This window comes from Acomys minous, assembly GCF_964271855.1.
Source record: "Acomys minous genome assembly, chromosome: 14".
Classification (NCBI taxonomy): Eukaryota; Metazoa; Chordata; class Mammalia; order Rodentia; family Muridae; genus Acomys; species Acomys minous.
Window position 1 is genome coordinate 30676274 of NC_140496.1, and position 26309 is coordinate 30702582.

Genomic DNA, 26309 nt, shown 5'->3' on the forward strand with positions numbered 1-26309 from the left:
ACGCTCTAGCCATATACTCAGGGAAGACACTGTCCTCACCTTTTAAGAGCCCGCGCCTCGGTTCCTGCGGACGCGCTCCTTGCTCTCGGCTCTGCCACCGTCCACTGCCGTCCTACCGCCCACCATGGCCCTGCTGCACTCCGGCCGCGTCCTCTCCGGGGTGGCTGCTGCCTTTCACCCAGGCCTTGCGGCTGCAGCCTCTGCCAGAGCCAGGTGAGCCTAGGGCTACGGAGATGGAGCGGGACGACGGGCCTGGCCCTGCCCAGCTGAGCTGTGGACGCTGCGAAACCTACACCCTGCCCCGCGCGCGAACATAGGCGCGCACCCTCACCCCAATTTGTCCCCAAGGGGTGCCTGTCCCGTGGTTTGAGAGCCTTGTGTCCACGCCTCGTGGTGACCCCACGACCCCTCATCCCTCCCCTGCATCCCTGGATAGCGAGCCAGCGCAGTCCAGGAGGACGGGAATTGTGGCTCACGATTGCACCCAGACCCCAATTCTAGCGCGTGTTGGGGGGTCCAAGATGCGGACTGGGCGCGGTGGGGTGCGGGGCGAGGGGTGAGCACGTGGGCGGCGGCGCCGGGCCAGCCTCTCGACGATTGGGTACAGCACCGGAGCTGCCTGGCTGATTGGCTGTGGTGCAGGGGGGGCGCGCGTGCCCTTGACCAGCTGCCCTGCGGGATGGTAGGCCCACCTGTCGGGGTCCGGAAGGTTATGTCGGGCTATGCGATACGGAAACTGGCCGCGGAGTACATATAGTGGGCAATGTTACTACATGGAGGGAAGTTCTCGGGGCGTCCAAAACCCCTAGTTCCTCTGCATCCGTGACCTTGGCGCGGTGCATCCTTCCCTCGGTGTCACCACTCTAGTACCTGGTAATACCCTCCCCTGGCAGACCATTCTGGTCTTTCGCTGCGAAAGGGTTGAAGTGTAATGCACTACCTTTGTTTTAAACCCTTGGGAGATTCAGCTGGCCGGAAGCCATCAATCTTTCATCTCAGTCGGCCGCTTTTGTTCCGTAAATATTTCGAAACCCAGTTTCTCCGAGCCAAGCACTGGACCAGTTGCTGATGATACAGCTGTGAGCAAGGCAGAATGGACTAACTTTGTTTAAGAAAGAAAAAAAAAAAGACAAATGTGTCGTCTTACACTGAGATGTACTGAGAGAAAGTTTGGGGCCTAAACGGAGCTAGTTAACTCCTAATTCTTCCTTGAGCCAGAAGAGACGATTTACCCAAGAAAGCAGATTTGAGAGTCTCCAGGAGTACAGCAAAAACCTCCCCGGAGCACACAGTGACTAACTAGGAACACTACTTAACCTTTTATGCTTGCCTTAGCCTTTCCTTTGAACGTGTTCGGGTAGGTCTTCAAGCCAATAGAACAGCCTGTCCGTCCCTGAGCCCATTTTTGGCTCATTGCCAACCTGTGCTCTTTTAAGCTTAGCCACCTGATGGGCAGATTTAGGGAAAAGTTATTTATCCTGCATATTTGGGAACAAAAAAAAGAACACTTTGCCGGGTATGGTGGCGCATGCCTTTAATCCCAGCACTCGGGAGGCAGAGGCAGGAGGATCACTGTGAGTTCGAGGTCAGCCTGATCTACAAAGTGAGTCCAGGACAGCCAAGGCTACACAGAGAAACCCTGTCTCTGGGGGCAGGGCAGGGGGGTGGGTTAGGGGGAAAGCACTTCTATGGGCAGGAGAAAAACTTTTCCCATTATTTTACTCTTAAAATACCCCTTGTTTTTATGTACATAGCTGTAAGACCTGAGCTTAAACTGCTTGGTTGAGGTTCCCTTTGGGTGTTAGTGCTTATGGATGCTTAGTGACTCTTTCAGTCTGAGAGCCTGATTTCTGTCCCTTTTCTGCCTTTTCCCAGTTAGAATTTAAGGTACTAGGAAGAGCAGAGGGCTTGGCAACTTTGTTCTGAGTTGTATCTAAACACATCAGTGGCAGGCATGGTTTTTTGTTTGTTTGGAGTTACTATGTAGCCCTGGCTAGACTGTATATGCCAGACTGGTCCAGAACGGGCTGCAGCCATCCTACCTTTACCTTCCCCCACTGGGGATAGGACCCAGGGCCTCTGTATACCAGGCAAGCACTCTGCCACTGAGATATGTCCAGCGCATGGAATGCCTTTCACTTTTATATCTTTATTTCCAGCTGCCTTTTGTTTTGTTTTGTTTTGTTTTTTGTTTTTCGAGACAGAGTTTCTCTGTGTAGCCTTGGCTGTCCTGGACTCACTTTGTAGACCAGGCTGGCCTCCAACTCACAGTGATCCTCCTGCCTCTACCTCCCAAGTGCTGGGATTAAAAGCATGCACCACCACTCCTAGCAAGCCTTCATTTTTAAACAAATGAAGCATTTCAATGTTTTTTTTGTTTTTGCCTTTTTAGATCAAAATCTATACCTAAAGGGATCCATAGTGCTGCAAAAATTTAAAATGTTAGGGGGCTGAGACAGGGGAATTGCCCTGAGTTCCAGGCCAACCTGCACTAGCATGTGAGACTGTAAATAATTAAGAGTTTCAAAAGCTGCTTAAGCCTCTGGGAAATACAAACCATTTGGGCTAGAACTGCTTATCTGAATACTTTGTACCTAGCATCTTTTGGTTGGGTGGTCACTGTTGCTCAATGTTTGTGGCCCTGTGCCTCTGTCCAAAGGGCATTGTAGGAATCACACTGTAGGCCATAGGTTATCAGTTTACCCCCCAGAGCACTCTTGTTTTCATCTACTGCCATTTCTTTACAAATATCAGAGCTCTCCCATGTCTGTAATCTCCACAGTTAAGGCGTGGGATAATAAGGAACACGGAGAACCTGGAACTTGGTCACTCACAGCCAACCAAGGCATTGCTGCTTAAAATTCAGGGTTGTGAAATCATTTGGGGCATTTGTTTAAAGAGGTATGCAAGAATATTCACGGGGGTCCTGGGGTCCTGCTCAAACTATGGCACCAGCCAAGGAAAATATAGGCAGTAAACTTCGAACCCCTACCCAGATCTAGCCGATGGACAGGACATTCTCCACCGTTGAGTGGGTGAGGTCTGACTTTCATACAAACTCTGGTGCTCCATTTTTGACCACGGCCCCTTGATGGGGAGGCCTGGTGACACTCAGACGAAGGATAACAGGTCACCAAGAAGAGACTCGGATACCCCATGAGCATATACAGGGGGAGGAGGTCCCCCTTAGTCACAGACATAGGGGAAGAGGAGTAGGGGGGAAGCGGGAGGGAGGGAGGAATGGGAAGATACAAGGGATGGGCTAACAATTTAGATATAATATGAATAAATTAATAAAATATTAAATTTTAAAAAAGAATATTCACGGGTGAGGCTTCTAGAGAATGTATCAGCTGCATACTGTTTGTGAGTGTGTTGTTCACACTATTAAGCAAGAAAGACAACCGCCTGTCCTTGTGAGAGGCAGAGCTCTGTCATTGTTTAAGGGCCTTTTTAAAAAATGAAAGTTGCTTTCTGGGCGTGTGAATGTCCTTGACATTCAAAGTATTCATTTCACTCAGCACTTAATGACAGTGATGTCGACAGGCAGGTGGCTGCGTGGCTTCTGTCTGAACTGGTCATGAGAAACAACCAAAACCTATTTCAGTTTCCAACTGTGTGTTTCTTCCTCACATCTGACAGCAACAGTTAAAAAGAGGAAAGGAAAGAAATTTGTAGTTGGTTGGTTTTGGTTTTTGAGACAGGATTTCTCTGTGTAACAGAGAACTGGCTGTCCTAGAACTCCTTTGTAGACCAGACTGACCTCAAAGTCACAGAGATCTGCCTGTGCCTGCCTCTGCCCCCTGCCTCTGCCTCGAGGTGCTGGGAGTAAAGGTGTGCACCACCACTGCCTGACTAGGGAAGAATTCTTTATTCCTGGCCTAGAGCTAAGAATGGGAAAAGATGATAATGTCACCTGAGAATGTAAAATAACAATAATTTCAAAGCTAGGAAGACATGCATTTGACCATAAATTCCTATGGCCATATGCTGTTTGAATTCACTGTATATTGGTCTTGCAGACCAGTGACAGACCAGTGACAGACGAAAGTGTAGTAGTGACTTAGAAACTGATGCCAGTTAACATCAGCTACTCTGTGCCTGGCTCTTCTGAGTGCGTTTTTCATTCTTAATATGGACCCTCTGAGAGGGATACTGTTACGCCACATTTGGCGTCACTTGTCTTGCCTCTACTCAAGACAGTTCATAGTGGATAAGCTGCTTGGATCCCTGCAGTTTGCTCTCAACAGGCTGTTAAAAGAGATCATTGAAAGAAGTAAAACCCTGGGAAACCCCAAGCCAGAAAAACGTGCTCTTAAATAACATAATGGACAGCCCACCAAGCACAGCTGTGGGGGCCCAGGTTCTGTTGGGAGCCCCACCCAGTCACGCCGAGCCTCATGGAGCATGAGGCTGGCTGGTGAGTACTGACTGACTGGCAGCAGGTTCCACGAGACAGTGCTAGGTAGGGAAATCCTAGTGAATAATTCACTGTCACCCACTGGAGCATTTGGCAGAGTCTAGATGGATGAATAGGGAAAGAACCTGAACACATGACGGAAGTCACTTCCGGCTTCTATTGCAGCAGCAGGCAGCTTCCACACCCTCCACCTTTAGCGTCCTCCTACCGCTCTCATCCTTACCACTCAGCTCACTGGTCCCTCCTCCCGGAAGCCCCCTTAACCCTGTACTTCCTTCAAGGACTTTGGATGTCTTTTTCTGGGTGTCGCCAACCAGTTCCCTGGCCCAGAGTCATCACTGAACCACAGCCGGGCTGCAGTGTTGGCTTCTCCCTGCTGCTCACCCCACGGCTAATCTAATATGGAGGGTTAGTGTTGCACTCTTCGCAGTCCCAACTCCTAGCACCCTAGCGCACGGCAACTTTATAATCATCAGCTCAGGACATCGTCAAGCAGCTGGGTGTGTTGTTTCTTTTTTTTTTGATTCTTTGGGAATTTCACATCATGCTCCCCAGTCCCACTGATCTCCCCATTTCTTCATATTCACCCTCCACTCTTGCAACCTCTTCACCAAAAGAAAAAATAATAATATTTAGAAAGGAAAATCTTGTCATGAAAGCTAGTGTGTCACACAGGATACCCTTTTGCCCACACATCTTTACTTGCACACGTTCGTTGCAATGGCTCACTGGTCTGGTTTGAGGCCTCTGGCTTCAGCTACACTAATCAATACTGATCTTTACCAGGACTCCTCTCGGATATCCTGCTGCCCTGTGTCATGGAGATCCTGCAGCTTTGCATCTGCAGGACCAGCTCTTTCATGCACCCCAGCAGTTCATAGGTGGGGTAGATGTTGGGGTGGGCCACCTCAAAGCCCTGGATCTGGGCCTGGGTGGTAGCTGAGTTGGTCAGCCTGCCAGTTCTCCAGGGCCAGCTCTCTAGCACTGCCCTGCCTTGTCTCACCCAGGGCCGTAGCCAGCCAGGGACAGAACCCATAAAAATAACAAAATTACAGTTATGAAGTAGCAATGAAATAATATTATGGTTGGGGCTCACCACAACAAGAGGAACTATATTAAAGGGTCTCAGCACTAGGAAGGTTGAGAACCACTGCCTTAAAGACTTTGGGTATATATCCAGGCATGCTGGCCCACACCATTAATCCCAGCACTCATTGAGGACAGCCTGGTCTACAGAGTGAGTTACAGGCCAGTCAGACATAGTAAGAAACTCTCTCTCTCTCTCTCTCTCTCTCTCTCTCTCTCTCTCTCTCTCTCTCTTTCTCTTTCTCTCTGTCTCTTTCCCTTCCTCTCTCTCTCTCTCTCCCTCCCCCCCTCTCTCTCCCCCCTCCATCTCCATCTCCCTGTCCCCTCTTCCTCCCTTCCTCATACAGACACAACAACAATTTTGTTTATATATGTATGAAACTGTAAAAAAAAAACTTCTGGCTTATTTCTTCTTTAAAAAAAAAAAAAAACAACTGTAAAATGATCCTTTCCTCAGAGGAATAGGCTAGGATGAAGTGAAAGCCTTCAGTTGGACGCATTCATACACCTGTTCTGCCAGGAGGTGGCATTTACTATAAGGAAAGCTGAGGCTCTCAAAGGTGCCCAGACCTCCTGCAGATTCCACAACAGAGGCCTCCTTGTGAGGAGAGGACTAGGACCGAATGATTCAGGGACTGCCATCTGTGAGGCTGGCATCCTCTTTGCTATTTGTATAATTAAATCTCAGGTAAGGGAGAAAAATAACAAAAGTTCTTTGTATTCCTCAAAGATTTTTTTGGGGGGAGAGGGTTGTTTTGGTTTTTCTTTTGTTTTTTCTTTTTTTTTGGGGGGGGGGTTGTTTGGTTTGGTTTGGTTTTTCAAGACAGTGTTTCTCTTTGTAGCCTTGGCTGTCCAAGACTTGCTTTGTAGACCAGTCTGGCCTCGAACTCACAGTGATCCGCCTGCCTGTGCCTCCTGAGTGCTGGGATTAAAGGCGTGCGCCACCACTGCCTGGCCCTTTTTTTCCTCTTGAGGAAGAAAAACAGTTGCATTTCTCCTGGTGTAGTATAGTCTCCGCCACTTGTTACCTAGCTGTTCATGTCTGTTTCCAGTGACAACTGAGGAGGGAGGGAGGGAGGGAGGGAGGCGGGCAGGCAGGCATCTTAAGCAAACTAAGCTCTTGACAGTTTATCTTGCATGCTCTTCAGCATGTTAGAGTGGTGGCAGAGAGCACCTGCATACCAGTGACTTCAGCTCTGCTCTCCCTAGAGCATGTCAAAAGACTTTAAAATGTACTTAGAAAGCAATGTCTGAGCCGGGCATGGTGGCGCACGCCTTTAATCCCAGCACTCGGGAGACAGAGGCAGGCGGATCACTGTGAGTTCGAAACCAGCCTGGTCTACAAAGGGAGTCCAGGACAGCCAAGGCTACACAGAGAAACCCTGTCTCAGAAAACCAAAAAAAAAAAAAAAGAAGAAAGAAAGAAAGCAATGTCTGCCCAGTCACAGAAATTATCTGCGTAGCTACCAAGTAACCAATCCATTAATTAACACATTGAGCATGTAAAGGTCATTACAAATTGTCTTCAATGACATAATATGGAATGTAATTGCCATTCCCAAAAGAAACACATTACCCTAACCTGACCGTGAGAAAAACCTGAAAAAGGGGGCTGTGCCTTTCATCTGTGATATTCATTTATTTGTTTGTTTATATAAGCACTGTATTTGCATGTATGACCACGGGACAGAAAAGGGCATCAGATTTCATTACAGGTGGTTGTGAGCCACCATGTAGTTGCTGGGAATTAAACTCAGGACCTCTGGACAAACAGCCAGTGCTCTTACCCACTGAAACATCTCTCCAGCCCACAATCTGTGGCTTTGTTTTGTTTTGTTTTTGTTTTTTTCTATACTTAGGCTGGTTCAAGACGAAACAAGCTGAAAAAAAACAAATTTTAAGATAGCACATTCAAAGTAGTAGAAATGAGGATTCACATTTGCCAGGAAACTTACGAACTGATTGCTGTAAGTGCTGAGGACTTTAACAAAAGCCTTTTATGCGAGGATTTTGTAATCCAGTCCATCAGCCCTGTCCAGAGGTGGGGAATGTTTCAGTTAGGCACTGAGTCTTTCCACAGTATTGACGTATGGTGAGGGCGGGGGCTTTGGTTTTTGTTATTTAAGCTGCAGAAATCCTAGTATAAGCTCCAATAGACAAAAGTACCTGAACAAGATTTAAAACAAACCAAGGAGCTGGGCATGTAGTTCAACTGGTAGAGTGCTTGCCTGCCATGCAAAAGCCCTGAGTTTCATTCCTAGCAACCACGTAAGCTAGATATAGTGTTGTGGCTTCTTAGTTTGTGGTGTGTGTCTGTGTGTGTGTGTGTCTGTGTGTGTGAGAGAGAAGAGAGAGAGAGAGAGAGAGAGAGAGAGAGAGAGAGAGAGAGAGAGAGAGAGAGATTTGCCAACTCTTTTGTAATGGACAGTAGACTTCTGCTATCCTTTAGAATGCTTACCATGTAAAACCAAACTTACAGCCATTGGTTGCTGCCACTGGCTTATTCGCCACATGTAAACTAAAAACAAAATCAAAAGAGGATATAAAAGAAAGCTGAGAAATGGCTATTGAACATTCTGTTGCGTCTTAGGATTTACCAAGAGTCAAGGGAAGAGGAGAGACACTGTCTAACAGTGTAATTACCTGGCCCGGGTGACTTTAGTGGGACTAGTTCAGTGGATGAAGTCCTTGCCACCCAGGCAGGAGGATCTGAGTTCAGGTCACTAGCACCCATGTAAAAGCTGGACACAGTGGAACCTGTCTGTAAACTTGGGGCGGGTGCAGAAACAGGTGGAACCTGGGGTTCACTGGCCAACCAACCAGTCTAGCCAAAATGGCAAGCTCCAGCTCTAGTAAGAAATCCTGTCTCAAAAAAAAAAAAAAGAAAGAAAGAAAGAAAAGAAAAGAAATCCTGTCTCAGTCTGGCAGTGGTGGTGCACTGGGAGGCAGAGGCAAGTGGATCACTGTGAGTTCAAGGACAGCCTGATCTACAAAGGTAGTCCAGGACAGCCCAGGCTACACAGAGAAACCCTGTCTCAGAAAACCAAAAAATAAAAAATAAACCGCACACACACACACAGAGCCAGGTGTAATGACACATGCCTGCAATCCCAGCACTCGAGAGGCAGGGGCAGGTGGATTGTTGTGAGTTTGAGGCCAGACTGGTCTACAAAGCGAATCCAGGACAGCCAAGGCTAACACAGAGAAACCCTGTCTCGAAAAACCAAAAAAAAAGAATGTTTGCATTTTAATCCCAGGTGTGGGGATATGGGGCTACTTCAGATGGTCCACAACAGCTGACTATGATTTACCTCATGCTGTGCCTAGGGTGTGATTTTTGCCAGCTGCAGATAGTTTCTGCTGTTGTGTGACATTTGGAACTCTGTGGGGTTGGTTATCAGAGAGGTGGGTTGCTGGTTACTGTTGGTCGTGGTTTGTTAAGTAGTCATGCACAAAGAAGAAATTAGGTCTCCTGATGGTGAAGATCAAACTTGCCCCAATAAACTTGATGCCCCTAGTCAGCAGGAAGTAGTCTGACCCCCTTTCTGACACTGACTTTATTTGGGGATCTTTTTCCTTTTCTCTCTATCCTTTTTCCTCTCTTATCTCGGTTAGGGGGGTGGAAGGAAGAAGAACCTACAAAGGAACAAACGCTGGCTACAAGGCATGAATTCTCTACCTTCAGTCCAACTGGACAACTGTTGATTGCCCAGGATGCAGTGCCCGTGTTGCATCCTAGGAGCTGTCCTGTCAGGCTGGTCAATTGTTGTGGTTTGCAGGTTTTATGTCTGGGTAGGTCTACTGACTGCTTTTCTCCCTTGGCTGCTTGCATAGCATTTTAGGATCCTCTGAGAGGTAGTCCACAGGAGGCGGCTTCCAGATCAATTTCTCCAAGCTTTATGTCTGACGTGTGCTATTTTCAGCAATAGGGCCTTACCTTCCATTTCTGGGACACATCCAAGGACAACAGCAATAGCCATATTATTTGGGAGTCTCCTAGACTCCCCTGACCAACAACCCGAAGGAAGGTTTCCCATACCTGGCACTGGGACTTTTGTTAGCTAGTTAATGCTCTTGGGGAAACACTGTCACCCAAGTGACATAGCTTATGCCGTGTGTGTGTGTGTGTGTGTGTGTGTGTGTGTGTGTGTGTAATGACAAACGTTTTCCTATGGCTTCTTCAACCATTCTTAGTGTTGTTAACCTCCCCTCTACCCCCTGTTGGCCTCCCTCTCCCTTTCCAGCTAAATCCCTGCCCTTGTTTTGCCCACTTCCCCCGTCATCGCACAGTGCCCTCTCCGCCTCTCTACAGTACCTTCTCTCCTTTGCCCATAAGGTCCCTTTTGTCTTCCTGGTTTCTGTGGTGACTCCAGGATATATACTTAACATCTAGAGATTCTGAGCTGGAGATCACAGGTGAAAGGACATGCAACATCTATTTCTCTGGGTCTGAGTTACCCACTCATAATTTCTGATTCTGCTCATTTACCTGCAAGTTTCATGATTTCATTTTTCTTTACACCTGAATAAAATTTCACCATGTACCACATTTTCATTATTCAGTAATCAGTTGAAAAACAAAAAATTTTAAACCTGTGTTTATACCCTATCCTACCTGAAATAACCTGGGTGTCTCTTTCTGCCCCTTGTCATAGCTGTGTTGAAGATACTGATGTCTGGTTGTCTGAAGGCTTTTATGCTATTGGATGATGGCTGGCACCTGTCTCTGTGATACACATGAGGCAGGATCTTTGGCAGATCAGAGACATATCTGGCTTGTGTGGCTGAGGTAGATATTTCTCGTTTCAGCTCCTGGTGGACCCATGTAGAGATGGGACCCCCAGACCCCATCCTGGGAGTTACCGAAGCCTTCAAGAGAGACACCAACAGCAAAAAGATGAACCTGGGAGTTGGTGCCTACCGAGATGATAACGGAAAGCCTTACGTGCTCCCCAGTGTCCGGAAGGTGAGCTTGGCACCTGTCTCCTGCTGATGTGGGATGTGGACCAGGCCTCAGAGGTCCTAGGTTCTGGTTCTGGCACTGGCTTTGTGAATCACCTGGGTTTCCTTCACCGTTACCTTCCATGGCTGTGAAAGTGGATCAGAGTCACATGGTCACATGGTCTTCTCACAAGACCATGTAAATCAGGCATGGTGCCTAATCCTGAGGGGCACAAGAGGACTAGAATTTTAACATTGTCTCTTAATGAGAGGAGTAGCCAGCTGTGGATGAGGCTACTGTTATGTTGCGTTTCTCTCTTCTTGGTTGCTGTAGTAAAATCAGTCCAGGTACAGAGGTGTGTGCTGCCCACCCTTCCTGCTGAACTACAGGATAACTTCATTCAGTCTCTATTTTTGTTGCATTTGTATTAGTAGTATTTCTATTAGTTTTAAAGTTATTCAAGGCTGAAGATACTAGATGTGGTAGAATGTTTTCTGGCATGCAAAAAGTCCTATGTTTGATACCCAACATTACAAGAAAAATCCTAAAAATGTATCCAGTGACTGATAAACTATTTTTGACAGCTACACCACAACCAATCACTACTGTTCATTTTCTCATCAACAGCTCACCACAACCCTATGACTTGGGAATGGTGACTGTCTTGCCCACAGTCACACAGTGAAAGTTCTTAGACTGGCATATATCCTGAAATGCACTCCTTTTATGCATTTAACTTGATTTTGTCATCTCATACATACCTAATATGTTGCTCGTAAGTTTTACTCTTAGGCATTGCAAGAGAGCCCTATTGTGTTAAGTGGTAACCAAGAAAGACTCTTTCCCTTTCCATGTAAAAACCTTTAGCCAGGGTCTGGAGAGATGGCTCAGAGGTTAAGAGCACTGGCTGCTCTTCCAAAGGTCCTGAGCTCAGTTCCCAGCAACCACATGGTGGCTCACAACCATCTATAATGAGATCTGGCACCCTCTGGAGTGAAGGTGTGCATGCAGGCAAACACTGTATACATAATAATTTTACTTCATAAAACATTTATTGTCATCACAGTAGGACGAAGGAGGGAAAAGAAACTAAAATTTGCTTTTTGTTATCTAGGCAGAGGCCCAGATTGCTGCAAAAAATCTCGACAAAGAATATCTGCCCATTGGGGGACTGGCTGAATTTTGTAAGGCTTCTGCAGAACTGGCCCTGGGCGAGAACAACGAAGTGTTGAAAAGTGGCCGGGTAAGCCAGGCAGGCTTGAGCTTCGTACGGCCGCTGTTTACATATGTAGCAAAATTTTAAAACATGAAATGTTAGCTCAGTTTATGTGTGTGTGTGATGGCTGAAGTGACCACACTTACTAATAACTACTTTTTAGGTAGGAAGTTTATATCCATTAACTTGAAATTTTAACAGAATTTGTCTGATAGCTTCGCTCCAGTTTGTTGTTAGAGTTGACGGGCTTCTTCTTTTTAGATTGACTATGTGTTAGAGATGCCCCTCTGTGCCTCGTTTTAGGCCTATAATTATCCCCGCAATCATGTGTTAAGCTTCCGGCTTGGACAGGAGAAGCAACAGGGAACTAGCTATGAGTAGATCATGGGGCGGGGCTGGTGTGGCTGTCCTCTGCTGCCCTGTCACAAGGCATAGACAGAAAGGAGACCAAGATCCTAAAATAAAGGCTTGCACACTGTGGCTTACTTTTCTTTTGTAAGAAGGGGATGGGGTAGGTGTGCTTGCATATTTGCTGCATATGCCTAAACTGTAAAAACATAGGGGCTGGATAGATCAGTGGTGGAATGCTAACTTGGCGTGTTTAAAAGCCCTGGGTTCAATTCCCAGCACCACAAAAAAAAAAAAAAAAAGCAAAATAAACTAACATTATCCTAATATACTTGTGGACTAGCTGTTTAAAGAACCTTGGTATCAGGAAGTTGTTGGGTTTTACATTATTTCTAAAATAAGGTTTGACCATAGTGACTATTTTAGTGTCTTTATATTTTTTGTGTGTACAAAAATCACTCCTTTTGCCTATTGAGAAGGAATTTTTGCACCCTAAAATTTTCCATATAACATGATGGTTCAAAGCCATCCAGATCAAATGCTTGCTTCATAGGCCTGACAACTTCACAGAACCCTCATGAAGGCTGAAGGAAAAAAAACAGCCACAAGGAGTTGTCTCCTGTCATCCACACACATGCCATGGCGTGTGCATACCCTCATCCCATTCACAGTGTACACACACACAGTACAAATAACTAAACGGGGCTGGAGAGATGGCTTAGAGCCCTTGTTGCTCTTCTAGAGAGCCTGGGTTTGAGTCCCAGCACCCACATAACTGCTCACAGCCCTGTGTAACTCCAGATCTCAAGTTCCAAGGGATCCGATGCCTCCTCCTGACTTCCTGGGGTACCAGCCATGAGCATGGTGCACATACAAACATGACAGACAAGATACTAATAGAGTGTAAATAAATATCCCTATAAAATAAATAATTAAATAGCTAAAAGAATTGAGTTCTGAAGGTCAAAGGGTAGAGACTGACTCTGTGTGTCCCCTGCAGTTTGTTACTGTACAGACCATTTCCGGGACTGGAGCCTTAAGGATCGGAGCCAGTTTTCTGGTGAGTGGAGCTCCTTCAAGGAAGAACTTTCAGTTGAAGGTTGACAGGACTGGTGTGTGGCCACTCACCTGGCACCAGTCTTCCTCTTTCCACAGAGCCGGCAGGTGTCCTGTTGTCTGGTGAAAGACAGATAGCAGTGTGGAGAAATTATAAGGAAGAAGTAACAATGAGTCGGTGTGCTGAGCATATGCGGGGGAGGGAGGGTTGTTGGGTTTTGGCTTTTAGTTTGTTGGGGATGGGGAGGGAGTTTGGTTTTTTGTCTTTTGTTTTTAGGACATCTGGGCTTTTTTTGGAACTCACAACATAGACCAGAGAGAGATCCACCTGCCTCTCTCTCCCAAGTGCTAGGATTAAAGGAGTGGGCCATTACGCTCAGCACAGCCCGTGTTTTAACTTACTCAGTCCCTATCTGAGTTAGGTTTCTGTTGCTTCATGGAAAACACCATGACCAAAAAGCAAGTTGGGGAGGAAAGGGTTTATTTATTCAGCTTATGTTTCCATATCACTGTTCATCACTGAAGGAAGTCAGGACAGGAACTCAAGCAGGGCAGGAACCTGGAGGCAGGAGCTGATGCAGAGGCCATGCAGGAGTGCTGTTTAGTGGCTTGTTTTACATGGCTTACTCAGCCTGCTTTCTTACAGAACCCAGGACCACCAGCCCAGAGGTGGCACCACACACAGTGTGCTGGGCCCTCCCCCTGTCAATCACTAATTTTAAAAATGCCCAACAGTTGGCTCTCATGGAGGCATTTTCTCAATTAAGATTCCCTCTTTTCAGGTGACTCTCCTTTGCATGTTAAGTTGACGAAAGGCCTGCCGGCACTGTCCCTGTAGAAGGAGGTCCTGTAGTGAAGCCTGTGCAGGCGTTTTACCTCATACCCAGAATAAGTGTCATAGCCCGCCTCCCAACCCAGGCTATCTTATTACTGAGAGTAGGAAAAACCTTTCAGGAAAACACTAGCATTTTATCTTCTTTCTTCATGTTTCATTCCTTTAATCCCATCTTTTAGCAAAGATTTTTTAAGTTCAGCCGAGATGTCTTTCTGCCCAAACCATCATGGGGAAATCACACGCCCATCTTCAGGGATGCCGGCATGCAGCTACAAGGTTACCGATACTATGACCCCAAGACTTGCGGATTTGACTTCTCGGGAGCCATAGAAGACATATCAGTAAGTGTGGCTTTCCAGGCCAGACATTTGATGTCCAGCGGTTTAATCATGACTTAGAGGAAGCCAGCTAATTCCCAGGTCAAGCGCATTCTCTTTGTTACTTCCCAGCTAGCAGTGACCTGTAACACGTCTGCTTTTCCCTTTAAAGTCGCACAGCAAAATCTCCATTGTTTCTCCTTAGAAAATCCCAGAGCAGAGTGTTCTCCTCCTGCACGCCTGCGCTCACAACCCCACGGGCGTGGACCCGCGTCCCGAGCAGTGGAAGGAAATAGCGTCTGTGGTGAAGGTGAGCAAGGTGAAGTGTCTGTAACTGTTGGCTTAGCCACGAGCCTGCCCCAAGCCCACACATGGGTAAGCTGCCAGGAAGGGGTCCATAACTGATGGTATGTGAACAGTCTGAAAACAATGTTCATCCTTCAGTGTAGATGTAGTGGATACTGATAACAAGTCAAAAACTTGTCTTTAGCACAACAGCCTTGTTACCCAAAGGCCTGCTGGTGGCTCCCCCGTTGCTCATCCCTTTAGACACAGCCTCATGTCCCCTCCTTTCCTCGCTGCTTTGCTCAGCATTGCCTTTTCCTTGAGAGGAGCTGGCTGTGACCAAAGACACTAATCAGAATTCCCAGAAAGAAGTACTCCTGCATCCTCTGCCCCCATCCCTACTGCTTCTGTCAAATCTCAGCTTCAGAGTGAGGCCCAGAAGCAGCCTGCAGGGAGCGTTTCATAGCAACATCTGTGAGCCCTGCGTTAGGGCAGTGCTTCATCAGACAGGCTGTTGCTAGTCCTGTGCCTTAGCTATGCGTCCTGCACAGAGATTAAAGGTCTCTTTTCTCAGTGTTTGCTCAAGAGCCATAGCCATCAAAGCATTTTTTAAAAACGACTTTAAAGCGTGTTGATAAATTGACTCTGGAATTTAGACGTCTTCCCAACTATTGACTGTTTGGGTGAAGTAAGCAAGGTCTGTGACAGCACGCGTGTAATAGTGGGGCATCTGCAGGTGGCCTGTCTCAGACTCTGGCCTTCTTGTTCCTTCCCAGAAAAAGAATCTCTTCGCATTCTTTGACATGGCCTACCAAGGCTTCGCCAGTGGTGACGGCGATAAGGACGCCTGGGCTGTGCGCCACTTCATCGAGCAGGGCATTAATGTCTGTCTCTGCCAGTCGTACGCCAAGAACATGGGCCTGTATGGTAAGCTGGGGCCAGGGAAGGCGTGGTCGGAGCTCAGGGAAGGCGTGTTCTGAGCTCAGATGAGAGCCTGGAAGAATGCCACGAAGCAGAGAAGTTAGAGGGAGAGCATAATCCCTGGGTGGGTGTGTCTGTCTGTCTGTCTTTGTGTGGGGGTGTGTCTGTCTGTGTGTGCACGTGTGTCTATGTCTGTGTATTTGTATGTTGGTTATATGTAATATTCCTAAGGTGGGGGAATCGTACTGTATATTTCTTAGCCCTATCTTCAGTGTCCTTAAATTCCTGTAATTTAAAAAAAAAAAAAAAAAAGACCAATTGTATGCAAAGTAATTGATACAGGAGCCAAGAAGATTAATACACTAAAAAGACATCCTGGGCCAGCAATATGGCTCAGTAAGCAAAGGCGCTTACCACCAAGTCTGATGACTGGAGTTCAGCCCACACGGTTGAAGGAGAGACTGACTCCCACAAATTGTTCTCTGACCTTCACGTTCGCACAGTGGTACACTACACCAACTCTGGAAAAAAAATAGTGGTGGTACACACCTTTAATCCCAGCACTCAGGAAGCAGAGGCAGGAGGTTTTCTGTGAGTTTGTAGCCAGCCTGGTCTACACAGCGAGTTCCAGAACAGCCAGGGATACACTGAGAAACCCTGTCTTGAAAAAAAAAATTTTTTTAAGAGATCCTGAATATTTTCTGTTGTGCCTCAATTCAAAAATGTACCATTCTGACTAATAAGAACTATTTATTTCTAATAAGGAACTATTAGGTGAGGTGTGGTAGCTCATGCCTGTAATCCTGTCACTCTGGAGGCAGAGACAGAAGACTCACCTGTCTCCAAGCCGACCTAGGCAACAGAATGAAGATACTATGTCTCAAGGCATAAATTACTGTTGTGGGTTTTCTGACAGAAACAGATACCATGTCATCTGCTTCTCAGCTACTTGTTTTAGCACATGGGAAGACAGTATTCACTGCCTTTTCAGGTGAGCGTGTGGGAGCCTTCACTGTGGTTTGCAAAGATGCCGATGAAGCCAAAAAGGTGGAGTCCCAGCTGAAGATCCTGATCCGACCCATGTACTCCAACCCGCCTCTCAACGGGGCCCGAATCGCTGCGACCATCCTGACCTCTCCAGACTTGCGAAAGCAATGGTAATGGATGCTTGCTGTGCCTTGCCGCCCAGTGCCTTACAGTTCCACATGCAGAAAAGGCAGAGGGAAGAAAAGGGCTGTGCATTTTGTTGGCACAGATAAGTTTGTGTCTCCCTATAAATTACATGATTCAGAAACGGCAGGCTCTTTGTTCTGTCATCTCTGCATTCAGTAAAACCTGCCTTGCCAGAGCCAGGCACGGTGGCGCACGCCTTTAATCCCAGCACTCGGGAGGCAGAGGCAGGTGGATCGCTGTGAGTTCAAAGCCAGCCTGGTCTACAAACTGAGTCCAGGACAGCCAGGGCTACACAGAGAAACCCTGTCTGGAAAAAAAAAACCCAAAAAACAAAAACCCAAAACCCGCCTTCTCTTGATATCTAGTTCAGTTGAAGTACCTGGCACAGGAAACTTCCTCCAAAAGATATTTTGGTTTTGTGATGCTGGAGGTCAGGCCCGGGGTGTATGTAGGCAGCACTCTGCCACTGTACTGTACCCCCAGCCCCTGTACTTTTCTTACTGGGTACCATGGATTCAGTGTTTCTGCATACTAATTTTTTATCTATATTCAATTTCAATACCTATTCTTCAATTAATCTTTCTTAATAATTTTTAAAAGATGTATTTATTTTGGACAAGAGAGATGGCTCAGCAGTTAGGAACTTACTGCTTCTCAGAGGGCCTAAGCTCGATTCCCAGTACCCATGTAGTGGTTCAAAACCCATTCGTAACTCCAGTCCCACGGGAGACTCACCCTTGGCTACAAAGTGAATTTGAGGTTCTCCTGGACTACATGTGAACCTGACTCAAAAAGAAAACAAAACATGAAGAACATAGTGTTGAGGGAGTTAGTGAAGACACCTGACAGGAAGCACTTAGTCAATTGTGTGAGCAGTGAGAACGTGATTCTCTGACAAGAGGAAGGTGGCAGGGTTTTGCTAAGTGAGCACTACATGTAGGGTACACAGGCCACATGCTTAGTCCCTGTAGGACCCAGGTCTTCAGAGTGAAGGAAGCTGGGCAACTCCTGTTGCCAAAAGTTAACGTTTTGATGTCAAAGGCCAGGAGTAACCCTGCCCTGGCCAGGATTAACGCTGCCAACTTCTTGCTTATTTATTTGTTATCCTTTTTTTTTTTTTTGGTTTTGGTTTTGGTTTTTCGAGACAGGGTCTCTCTGTGTAGCCTTGGTTGTCCTGGACTAACTTTGTAAACCAGGCTGGCCTCGAACTCACAGCGATCCGCCTGCCTCTGCCTCCTGAGTGCTGGGATTAAAGGCGTGCACCTCCACACCCGGCTTTATTATCCTTCCTTTGCAATAAAGTTTCACATGGTAGCCCAGGCTAGTCTCCAACACAGCCACCTGCCCGATGTGGCCTCTTTTTATGTGAGTGCTCGGTCTGCATGTACACCTGCAGTCTAGAAGAAGGCACCAGATCTCTTTATAGATGGTTGTGAGCCACCATGTGATTGCTGAGAATTGAGCTCAGGACCTCTGGAAGAGCAGACACTCAAGCCTACACAGAGAAACCCTGCTTAGAAGAAGAAGAAGAAAAAGAAGAAGAAGAAAAAATCTCCACCACCCACTGGCTGTGTGACCAGGCTAAGGACCGAGCATTAAGACATTCAGGAAAAGAATGTGACACGGAGGGTCTGGAGAGATGGCTCAGCAGTTAAGAGCACTGGCTGCTCTTCCAGAAGTCCTGAGTTCAATTCTAGGCAACCACACGGTGGCTCACAGCCATCTATGATGTGATCTGATACCCTCTTCTGGCCTGCAGGTGTACATGAGCATTCATATACACATAAAATAAATATTTAAAAAAAGAATGTGAAGCGGAATGTGCCGGCCTCTGACTTACGTGCTTGTGCTTGGCTACAGCAACACACCCCTCTGCTTTCCTAACAGGTTGCAAGAAGTGAAAGGCATGGCCGACCGCATCATTAGCATGAGGACCCAGCTGGTCTCAAACCTGAAGAAAGAGGGCTCCTCCCACAACTGGCAGCACATCACCGACCAGATTGGCATGTTTTGTTTCACTGGCCTAAAGCCTGAGCAGGTGAGTGGGCCTTGACCTGTCAGGGCCAACCAGCAGACAGCAGACCAGTGCTGTCCTTTGAAAGCCAGAATTTGCCCAAGGTCGCCTATGAATTCAAGGCTCCTTAATTTAGAGCCCTTCTAGGTAAAGGTGGCATGGTATTCCTGAGCATCGTTAGGAGGTGAGGTTTCATTAATGCTGCCTAGGCTGGTCCCTGAGGCTCCAGCATCCACACCTCAGCCACGACCTGGGACTATGTTCGTTATCACGGAACCTGGCTTGTTTTCCACTTTTTTTTTTTTTTTAAAGACAAGAGTTTCCTATGGGTGCCCAGAAATAAGGGGTGTGTGCCACCTCCTCGGCCTTGTTTTCTTTTATTGTTTTTCTGTGTCCCCTGTAATATTGCAGTCTTCTAAAGTATATACCTTGGGAGGGGGGGCATATTTGGTTGGTTTCCAGTGTGGTGATAATGGTAGTGTCTTGGGGTCAAGGGGGACTTTTGTGGGGCTTTGTTTTCTGTGCTGCTGGGGATCAAACCCAGGGCTTTGCACATGCCTTAGCTTGTTTGCTTGTGTTTATGAAGACGGCTGGTGCATCAAAGAGGAGAGGGAAAATGGCTATTACATAACTAAATTCTGAGTCTGCTTAGTTTGAGATTTTTTTTACCCCTACCTGTTTATGCCTTAGCATAATCCTACTTTAACATTTTGATTTGGTTTTTGAGACAGGGTCTATGATGTAGACCAGCCCGGCCTCCAACTCACGGAGATCCACCTGCCTTTGCCTCACAAATGCACCCAGTGCCTGGCTCGTGCTCCCGCACCCCCATCTGCACACATGCACACACACGTACCATGGCATGTATATAGGCTGGAGGACATCTGCACACATGCACACACACGTACCATGGCATGTATATAGGCTGGAGGACAAAATTCTGGAGTCGGTTTTCTCCTTCTACCATGAAAGTTCTGAGCATGAGCCCAGGTCTTCAGGATCAGTAGCAAGCACCTTCACCTGCTGCGCCATCTCCCAGGCCCCCATCCTATTCTAAAATAGCTTTTTAGTTGCAAAGGAGTGTGCAGACTTGTGGGCCAGGATTACATCCAATGCAGGCAGCATTGCATGATTCTCCAGTGTACTTGTAAAATATATTTGCTCTAAAAAAAAAAAAAGCTTTTTATTCTTCTTTCACTCTAACCAAACACACCAAATTCTAACTTTAAGTGAGAAAATAAAGATTTTGTGGTTTGGGTTTTTTTTTTTTTTTTTTTTTTAACAAGTTGATTGACTGCTGGGTGCCCTGTCAAGGCTGGAAAAACATCCTCTCTGGAAGTAGTTGTCAAACTCTTTTGTCTCTGCAGGTGGAGCGGCTGACCAAGGAGTTCTCAGTGTACATGACAAAGGATGGCCGAATCTCTGTGGCAGGGGTCACCTCAGGCAATGTGGGCTACCTTGCCCATGCCATTCACCAGGTCACCAAGTAATTACCAGGATGCAAAAGAACAGAGACCACCTTTCCTTCAGCCTTTGCTTTTGTAAGAGCCAGGTGCGGGGTGAGGGAGGGTGGGTGGTGGCAAGTAGATCATGTTTTCAACCACAACGCATAACCACTTGGCGTTGGACGTGTTCCTCCGAAAAGAGGTAGGGCAGAGGCCTCCGCGGCTGGGATCAGGGGCTTCATCGGCTCTAAACCAAACTGTCCCTCATCTTTTCGTCTCCAGCTTTTTCTGAAAGAGTTTACACAACCAAGAAAATCACAGCACCAAAAACCTGCCAGCGATGGCATTGGAATAGGTCAGAGGCTTTACCAGAAGTGTCAGATGGTGTCAGGGGCTCCTCTGTGGACCCAGCTAGACCACTCATATTAGAGGCTGTGAGAGGGGGGTGGGGGGAACTAGTTTTGTCATTGTGTTTGTCATCCCAGTATGGAGCAACTGTGTCAGCAGATCACATAACAGAAATTATGCTTTACAAAAACCAACAAGTCTGTTGCCACTTGAACAAGGACAATAAAAGATGGCGTGTCTTGTCGGCCCGCCTCTCCCTGTCATTGCTGTTCTGTAGCCTAGAGCTCTTCCCCTTCTACTACTTCATGACCGTCAGCCTCATCAGGTCAGGAGTTATTTAAGAATGGAGAACACAGGTTTCCTGCTTATGCCGTACCCTCCTTCCTCAGCAAAGAACTGTGGAGGGGGGAAGCTGCACTTTATTTCCGTGTCCTCTTCAGTGATGGATTGGCTCCTACTGGGATGGGGCCTCTGCCCAGCTGGCCCTCTTCATTCATCCTGACTGCACATCACTCAGACAGTGCAGGGTGGGATCAGAAGGAGATATTCTGGGGGTCGTGTGCTGTCAGCCCGGCACAGACTCCGCCCTCTGGAAAGATAACCACCATCTGCTCTAATTTGTAGACTTACTGCCGCCTGGTTTCTCTGTTACAATAAAATTACTATAGACTCAGCCACTGTCTACTTTTCTACTTAATGGGAGGAGGGGGTAGGAGTGGATCTCTATTCCAAAAGTCTGGAGTCGTGGCCAGCTGGCTGTACCAAATGATGCATCAGCTTTCCAGCATTTCCTGACTAGAGATGCATCTTCTTTGTCCTGCCTCTCACCTGGTCTGATCCAAAGGTGTTGACCATGTGAGTGTAACTCCTCAGACCTCGGGAGACAGGAGTCTCCCAAAGGATCCTGTGGACGGGATAGAAGAGGGTTAGAGGTGACGCCAGCTGTCTAAAGGAATTGAGCTCATAGTTAAATAGAAGGTAGCTTGAGCCTGGCATGGTGGTGACCGCCTTTAATCCCAGCACTCAGGAGGCAGAGGCAGGTGGATCACTGTGAGTTCAAGGCCAGCCTCATCTACAAAGCGAGTCCAGGACAGCCAAGGATACACAGAGAAACCCTGTCTCAAAAAGCAATACCTGATCTCAAACTATGTAACAAAAATGGGGCTAATGGAAGAAATAGAGGACTCAGAAATAAACTCACACAGCTATAGGTATCTAGTGTTCTGGAGGAGGGAGTTGTTTGGGTATTAGGCAGGGGCAGTTTCTCTGTGTAGCCCTGGCTGGCCTAGAACTCACTGTATACTAGGCTGGCCTTGAACCCAGAGATCGTATTGCCTCTGCCTCCCAAGCACTGGGTTTTAAAGGTATGAGCCACCACCACCTAGTTTTTGAACAAAGATATCAAGAACATACACTGGGGCCTGACAAGATGGTTCAGTAGGTAAAGTGCTTGCCACCAAGCCTGATAACTGAATTCAATTCCAAGGACCTGATACAGGATAAAAGCAGAAAACTGACTCCTATAAGCTACCTTCCAACCTCCGGGTGTGGGCTATGGCACATGGGCAGATACATAATACATTCACACAGACTATGAAAAGACATTCAGTAAATGCTGCTGACAACAACTAGATATCCACTTGTAGAAGGATGAAATTGGGAGCTGGAGAGATGGCACAAGGGTTCAGAGCACTTGTTTGTAAAAGTAACATTCTCCTGGCTCAGTTGTTGTCTGGGAGGCTTACTGCCTCCTGCTAACCTAAGCCTAGAATGTTTTCAGCCTATGAGACTTACTGCTTAATAAGGTCACCCTTTCTTCTTACTGAGCTCTGGCCTGTCTGGTTCAGCTCAGCTGTTCCGGCTCACACTCTTCTCCCAGCTGACTTATTTAAAGCTGGCTTCTCTCTGAGCTTGGAATTGCTCTGCTTGGCCTCAAACTAACTCAGCAATCTGCTCTAATCTGGCTTCTCATTTTCTGGCTCATTCTGTTTTCGCCTGGGTTCTATTCTCTGCAATTCATCTCTTCATTACTATCCTGGTAAAACTGCCTCTTAAGTAGCTTCCCTTTCCTCTCTCTTAAGAGTTGGGTGTATCCTTTTCTGTCAAATCTTCTCTTACTTGTTTGTCACCTTTTCTGCCACTCAGTTAGACATCACTTTCAAACATGGGTGCTTCCTTCAACAAACTAATTTTACCTTCTTTTGAGATTAAAGATATGTACCACCACGGCTCAGCCTATGCCTTTTTTTTTTTTTTAACCTGGTACTTGCTCTATACCAGGCTGGCCTTGAACTCAGATCTGTTTGCCTCTGTCTCCTGGATTAGAAGTGTACTTGTATTCCAGCTGGATCACACAGACCTAGAAGATCTTTGGATATGGTCTCTTACCAGCCAGATCACACAGACCTAGAAAATCTTTGGATATGATCTCTTGCCAGAACAGCCATGTCCTGAATTAGCATTCCTCTACACTTGGTTAGTCTTGCTGAGGACCCAGATTTGGTTCCCAACACCCACATGACAATTTACAACCATTGGTAACTCTAGGTGCAGGGGATCCACTATACTCTTCTGACCGCCAAGGGCACTAGACAACACACACACACACACACACACACACACACAGGGTTAACATTCATACAACACATACACATAAGACAAATCTGAAAAGGAATGAAAACTTAACATCTCTTCACTCTGCTCTAAAATCAACATGGTGGCATAGAGCTTTAGTTCCAGCACTCAGGAGGCAGAAACTGTGTGAATTCAAGGCCACTATAGTCTACATAGCAAGTTCCTGGCCAGCCAGGACTACACAGTGAGAGCCACCCCAGTCTCTCACACCCTCAATTCATAGTAAACCAAAGACATCAACTTAAAACCTTAAACACCAAAACTACCAGAGAAAAACACAGGGTAACCAAGTTACAATCCGTAGAACCACAGAGATTAGGTCTAAGGTGCTGGAAGGAACACATAAGTCCCATTAGGAACAGGGAATAAAATAGACAGTTACAAATGGATGGGGGAGCTGTAACGGGACGATCAATTGGGGAAAGGAGGGAAGACGGGGATGAGGGAGGAATGTAGGCTCAATTTTCTTAACAATTATACTTTATTATGAACTCACTACGCCGACAACCCGACTAACCCAAACAATAGGAAAAAGAAAGTAAAGAACACAATAATGGCTGGGTGTGGTGGTGCACGCCTTTAATCCCAGCACTTGGGAGGCAGAGGCAGGCGGATCGCTGTGAGTTCGACGGCACCCTGGTCTACAAAACTAGTCCAGGACAGCAAAGGCTACACAGAGAAACCCTGTCTCAAACAAAACAAAAAAAGAAAAAGAAAGAAAGAAAAGAAAAGAAAAAGAAAAACACAGTAATGAAACCTTAAGGATGTCAGTTCCAAGGAACCATTCTCCTGGCACAGTCAGCAGGACCTCACCAAACCCGTAATTCAACCAAGGTTGCTGGGGGAACTTGGAACAGCAGCTGAGGCCCAGAGCCTCAGCCGGAGCCCAAAGCCTTGAAGCCTTCCCTGGAGCAGTTCTCTCTAGGAGCATCTCAGATGCCAGGATGAACAGTCAAAACAATCCCAAATCCTCTGTAAAGCCTCTTGGTTTGGGCTCATATATATATATATCTCCTCTCAGAGTCTCTACTAGGATGTTTTCAGCTGGCACCATCCAAGCTCCCCCATGAAGTGGTTCGACTTCTAAGTCTGTTCCCAATCTCTCACTTGGGATCAACACAAAAACATGTTAATCTCGCCTACAGAGGGAGTATGGGTAGGACAGCTAAAAGGGCGGTTGGAAACCTAATACAGTAGAAGCTTCCTAAATATATACATTTATAATGATGATCTAAATGAAATCACCAAATGATGGGGAAACAAGCCCCAACTACTAGCCATCTCTCTCTCTCTCTCTCTCTCTCTCTCTCTCTCTCTCTCTGTTATTTTTCAAGACAGGGTTTCTCTGTGTCGCCTTGGCTGTCCTGGACTCGCTTTGTAGATGAAGCTGGCCTCAAATTCACAGTGATCCATCTGCCTCTGCCTCCTGAGTGCTGGGATTAAAGGCGTGCGCCACCACGAATAAACTAACTCTTAATGGCATTCGGCTGTACTCATAGACCAGTGCCTTCCTTGTTCAGTCATCATCAGAGAAGCTTCCTCCTGCAGCAGATGGGAGCAAATACTGAGACCCACCAGCCGATACTATGCAAAGAGTGAGAGACCTTGGAACACTCAGCCCTAAATGGGATGTCTCCATCAAATCTCTCCCCTTGGGTCTCAGGGAACACCAACAAAGATACGGAAAAAGTGTAAGAGCCCAAGGGGTTGTAGGATACCAAGAAAACAACGCCCTCTAAATCAACGTGACCAAAGCTCATATGCACTCACAGAAACTGAGGCAATACACACAGGGTCTGCACAGGTCTCCACCAGGCCTTTTGTGTGTGTGTGTGAGTGTGTGAGTGTGTGTGTGTGTATATAATGGCTTTTAGTTTAAAGTTTTATGGGATTCCTGAGTGTGTGAGTGAGTGGGTTTCTATTCTCTGTGTAGCCTTGACTGTCCTGGACTCACTTTTGTAGGCCAGGCTGGCCTGGAACTCACAGCAATCCACCTGCCTCTACCTCCCAAGTGCTGGGATTAAAGACATGTCCCACAACACCCTGCTGGGTCTCTGTTTCTTGTCTCTTGGGTCTCTTGTCTTTTGGGTCTCTTGGGTTCCTTCTGTTTGTTTGTCTTGTCCAATTCCAATATTTTAGTTTTTGTTTTATCTTACTGTTTTATTTTATTAATAAAAAAAAAAACAGAACCCTCTGATGATGGAAATGCTTGGTCTCTTGCATGTGATATCAATATACAAGCCTTACTCCTTTGATAAACATTTTTTTCATTTTACTCATGTGGAGTGTGTGTGTGTGAGAGAGAGGGGGGGGGTGGGGGGGGGGGGGAGACAGGAGAGCATGTTAGATCCCCTGGGTCTAGATGCAAGTTGTTGTGAGCAATGGGAACTGAATTCAGGTTTAATCTCACCCATGTGTGATTAAAATTTTATAGAACAAGGGCTGTAGAGATGGCTCAGTTAAGAGCTCTGTCTGCTCTTCCAGAGGTCCTGAGTTCAAGTCCCAGCAACCACATTGTTACTCACGACCATCTACACTGTGATCTGATGGCCTCTTCTGGCAGGCAGGTGTGCATGCAGCTAAAGCACTCATAAAAAATAAATAAATACATTCTTAAAAAGTCTTATAGAACAAATACAACCAAGTAAAATGGAAGATTTAAAGAAAATATCTGCAGGAGCCAAGGGTGGTGGTGCACGCCTGTAATCCCAGCATTCAAGGAAGCAGAGGCAGGCAGATCTCTGTGGGGTCAGCCTGGTCTACAAAGTGAGTCCAGGGCAGCCAGGCAACACAGCCAAGGCTACACAGAAGCGCGCGCGCACACACACACACACACACACACACACACACACACACACACACAGGGATTAAGAGCACTGTCTAGTTCTATTCCCAGCACCAACAGAACACTTGACAAGTGTCTGTAATTCCAGTTTCAAAGGATCTGATGCCCTCTTCTGGCCTCCGTGAACAGCTGACAATTACATCAGCAGTGCACGCATACAAATACAGATAGACAGACAGACATATACCCATATGCAGTAAATAAAATTAAAAATAATATTGAAGCAATTCTGGTTGTGTGATACTATGCTATATGTTTGTTGAGGCAGACGGGCACAACAGGCTCTCTGTTGACTGCTTCTTCTGACTGCACTTGATGCTGGTGCTCTCAGTAACATTGCCTCTATTTCCATCTTGTGTTTGGGGACCTATTTTTCTTTGTTTCCTGAGACAGGATTTTATCATGTAACCCAGGATAGCTTCAA

The 26309-nt window shown here is 46.6% G+C and overlaps 1 protein-coding gene across 1 annotated transcript; it reads left to right on the top strand.

The window, feature by feature from the left end:
• The first annotated feature begins 8 nt into the window (after positions 1-8).
• On the top strand, positions 9-21079 carry GOT2 (glutamic-oxaloacetic transaminase 2). Its single transcript, XM_084757460.1, has 10 exons — positions 9-213; positions 10316-10472; positions 11563-11691; positions 13013-13072; positions 14083-14244; positions 14426-14530; positions 15282-15432; positions 16418-16583; positions 18487-18637; positions 19981-21079. Exons 1-10 carry the CDS (start codon positions 125-127, stop codon positions 20101-20103), a joined length of 1293 nt encoding a protein of 430 aa, XP_084613586.1. The 5' UTR covers positions 9-124; the 3' UTR covers positions 20104-21079.
• The last annotated feature ends 5230 nt before the right edge of the window (positions 21080-26309 follow it).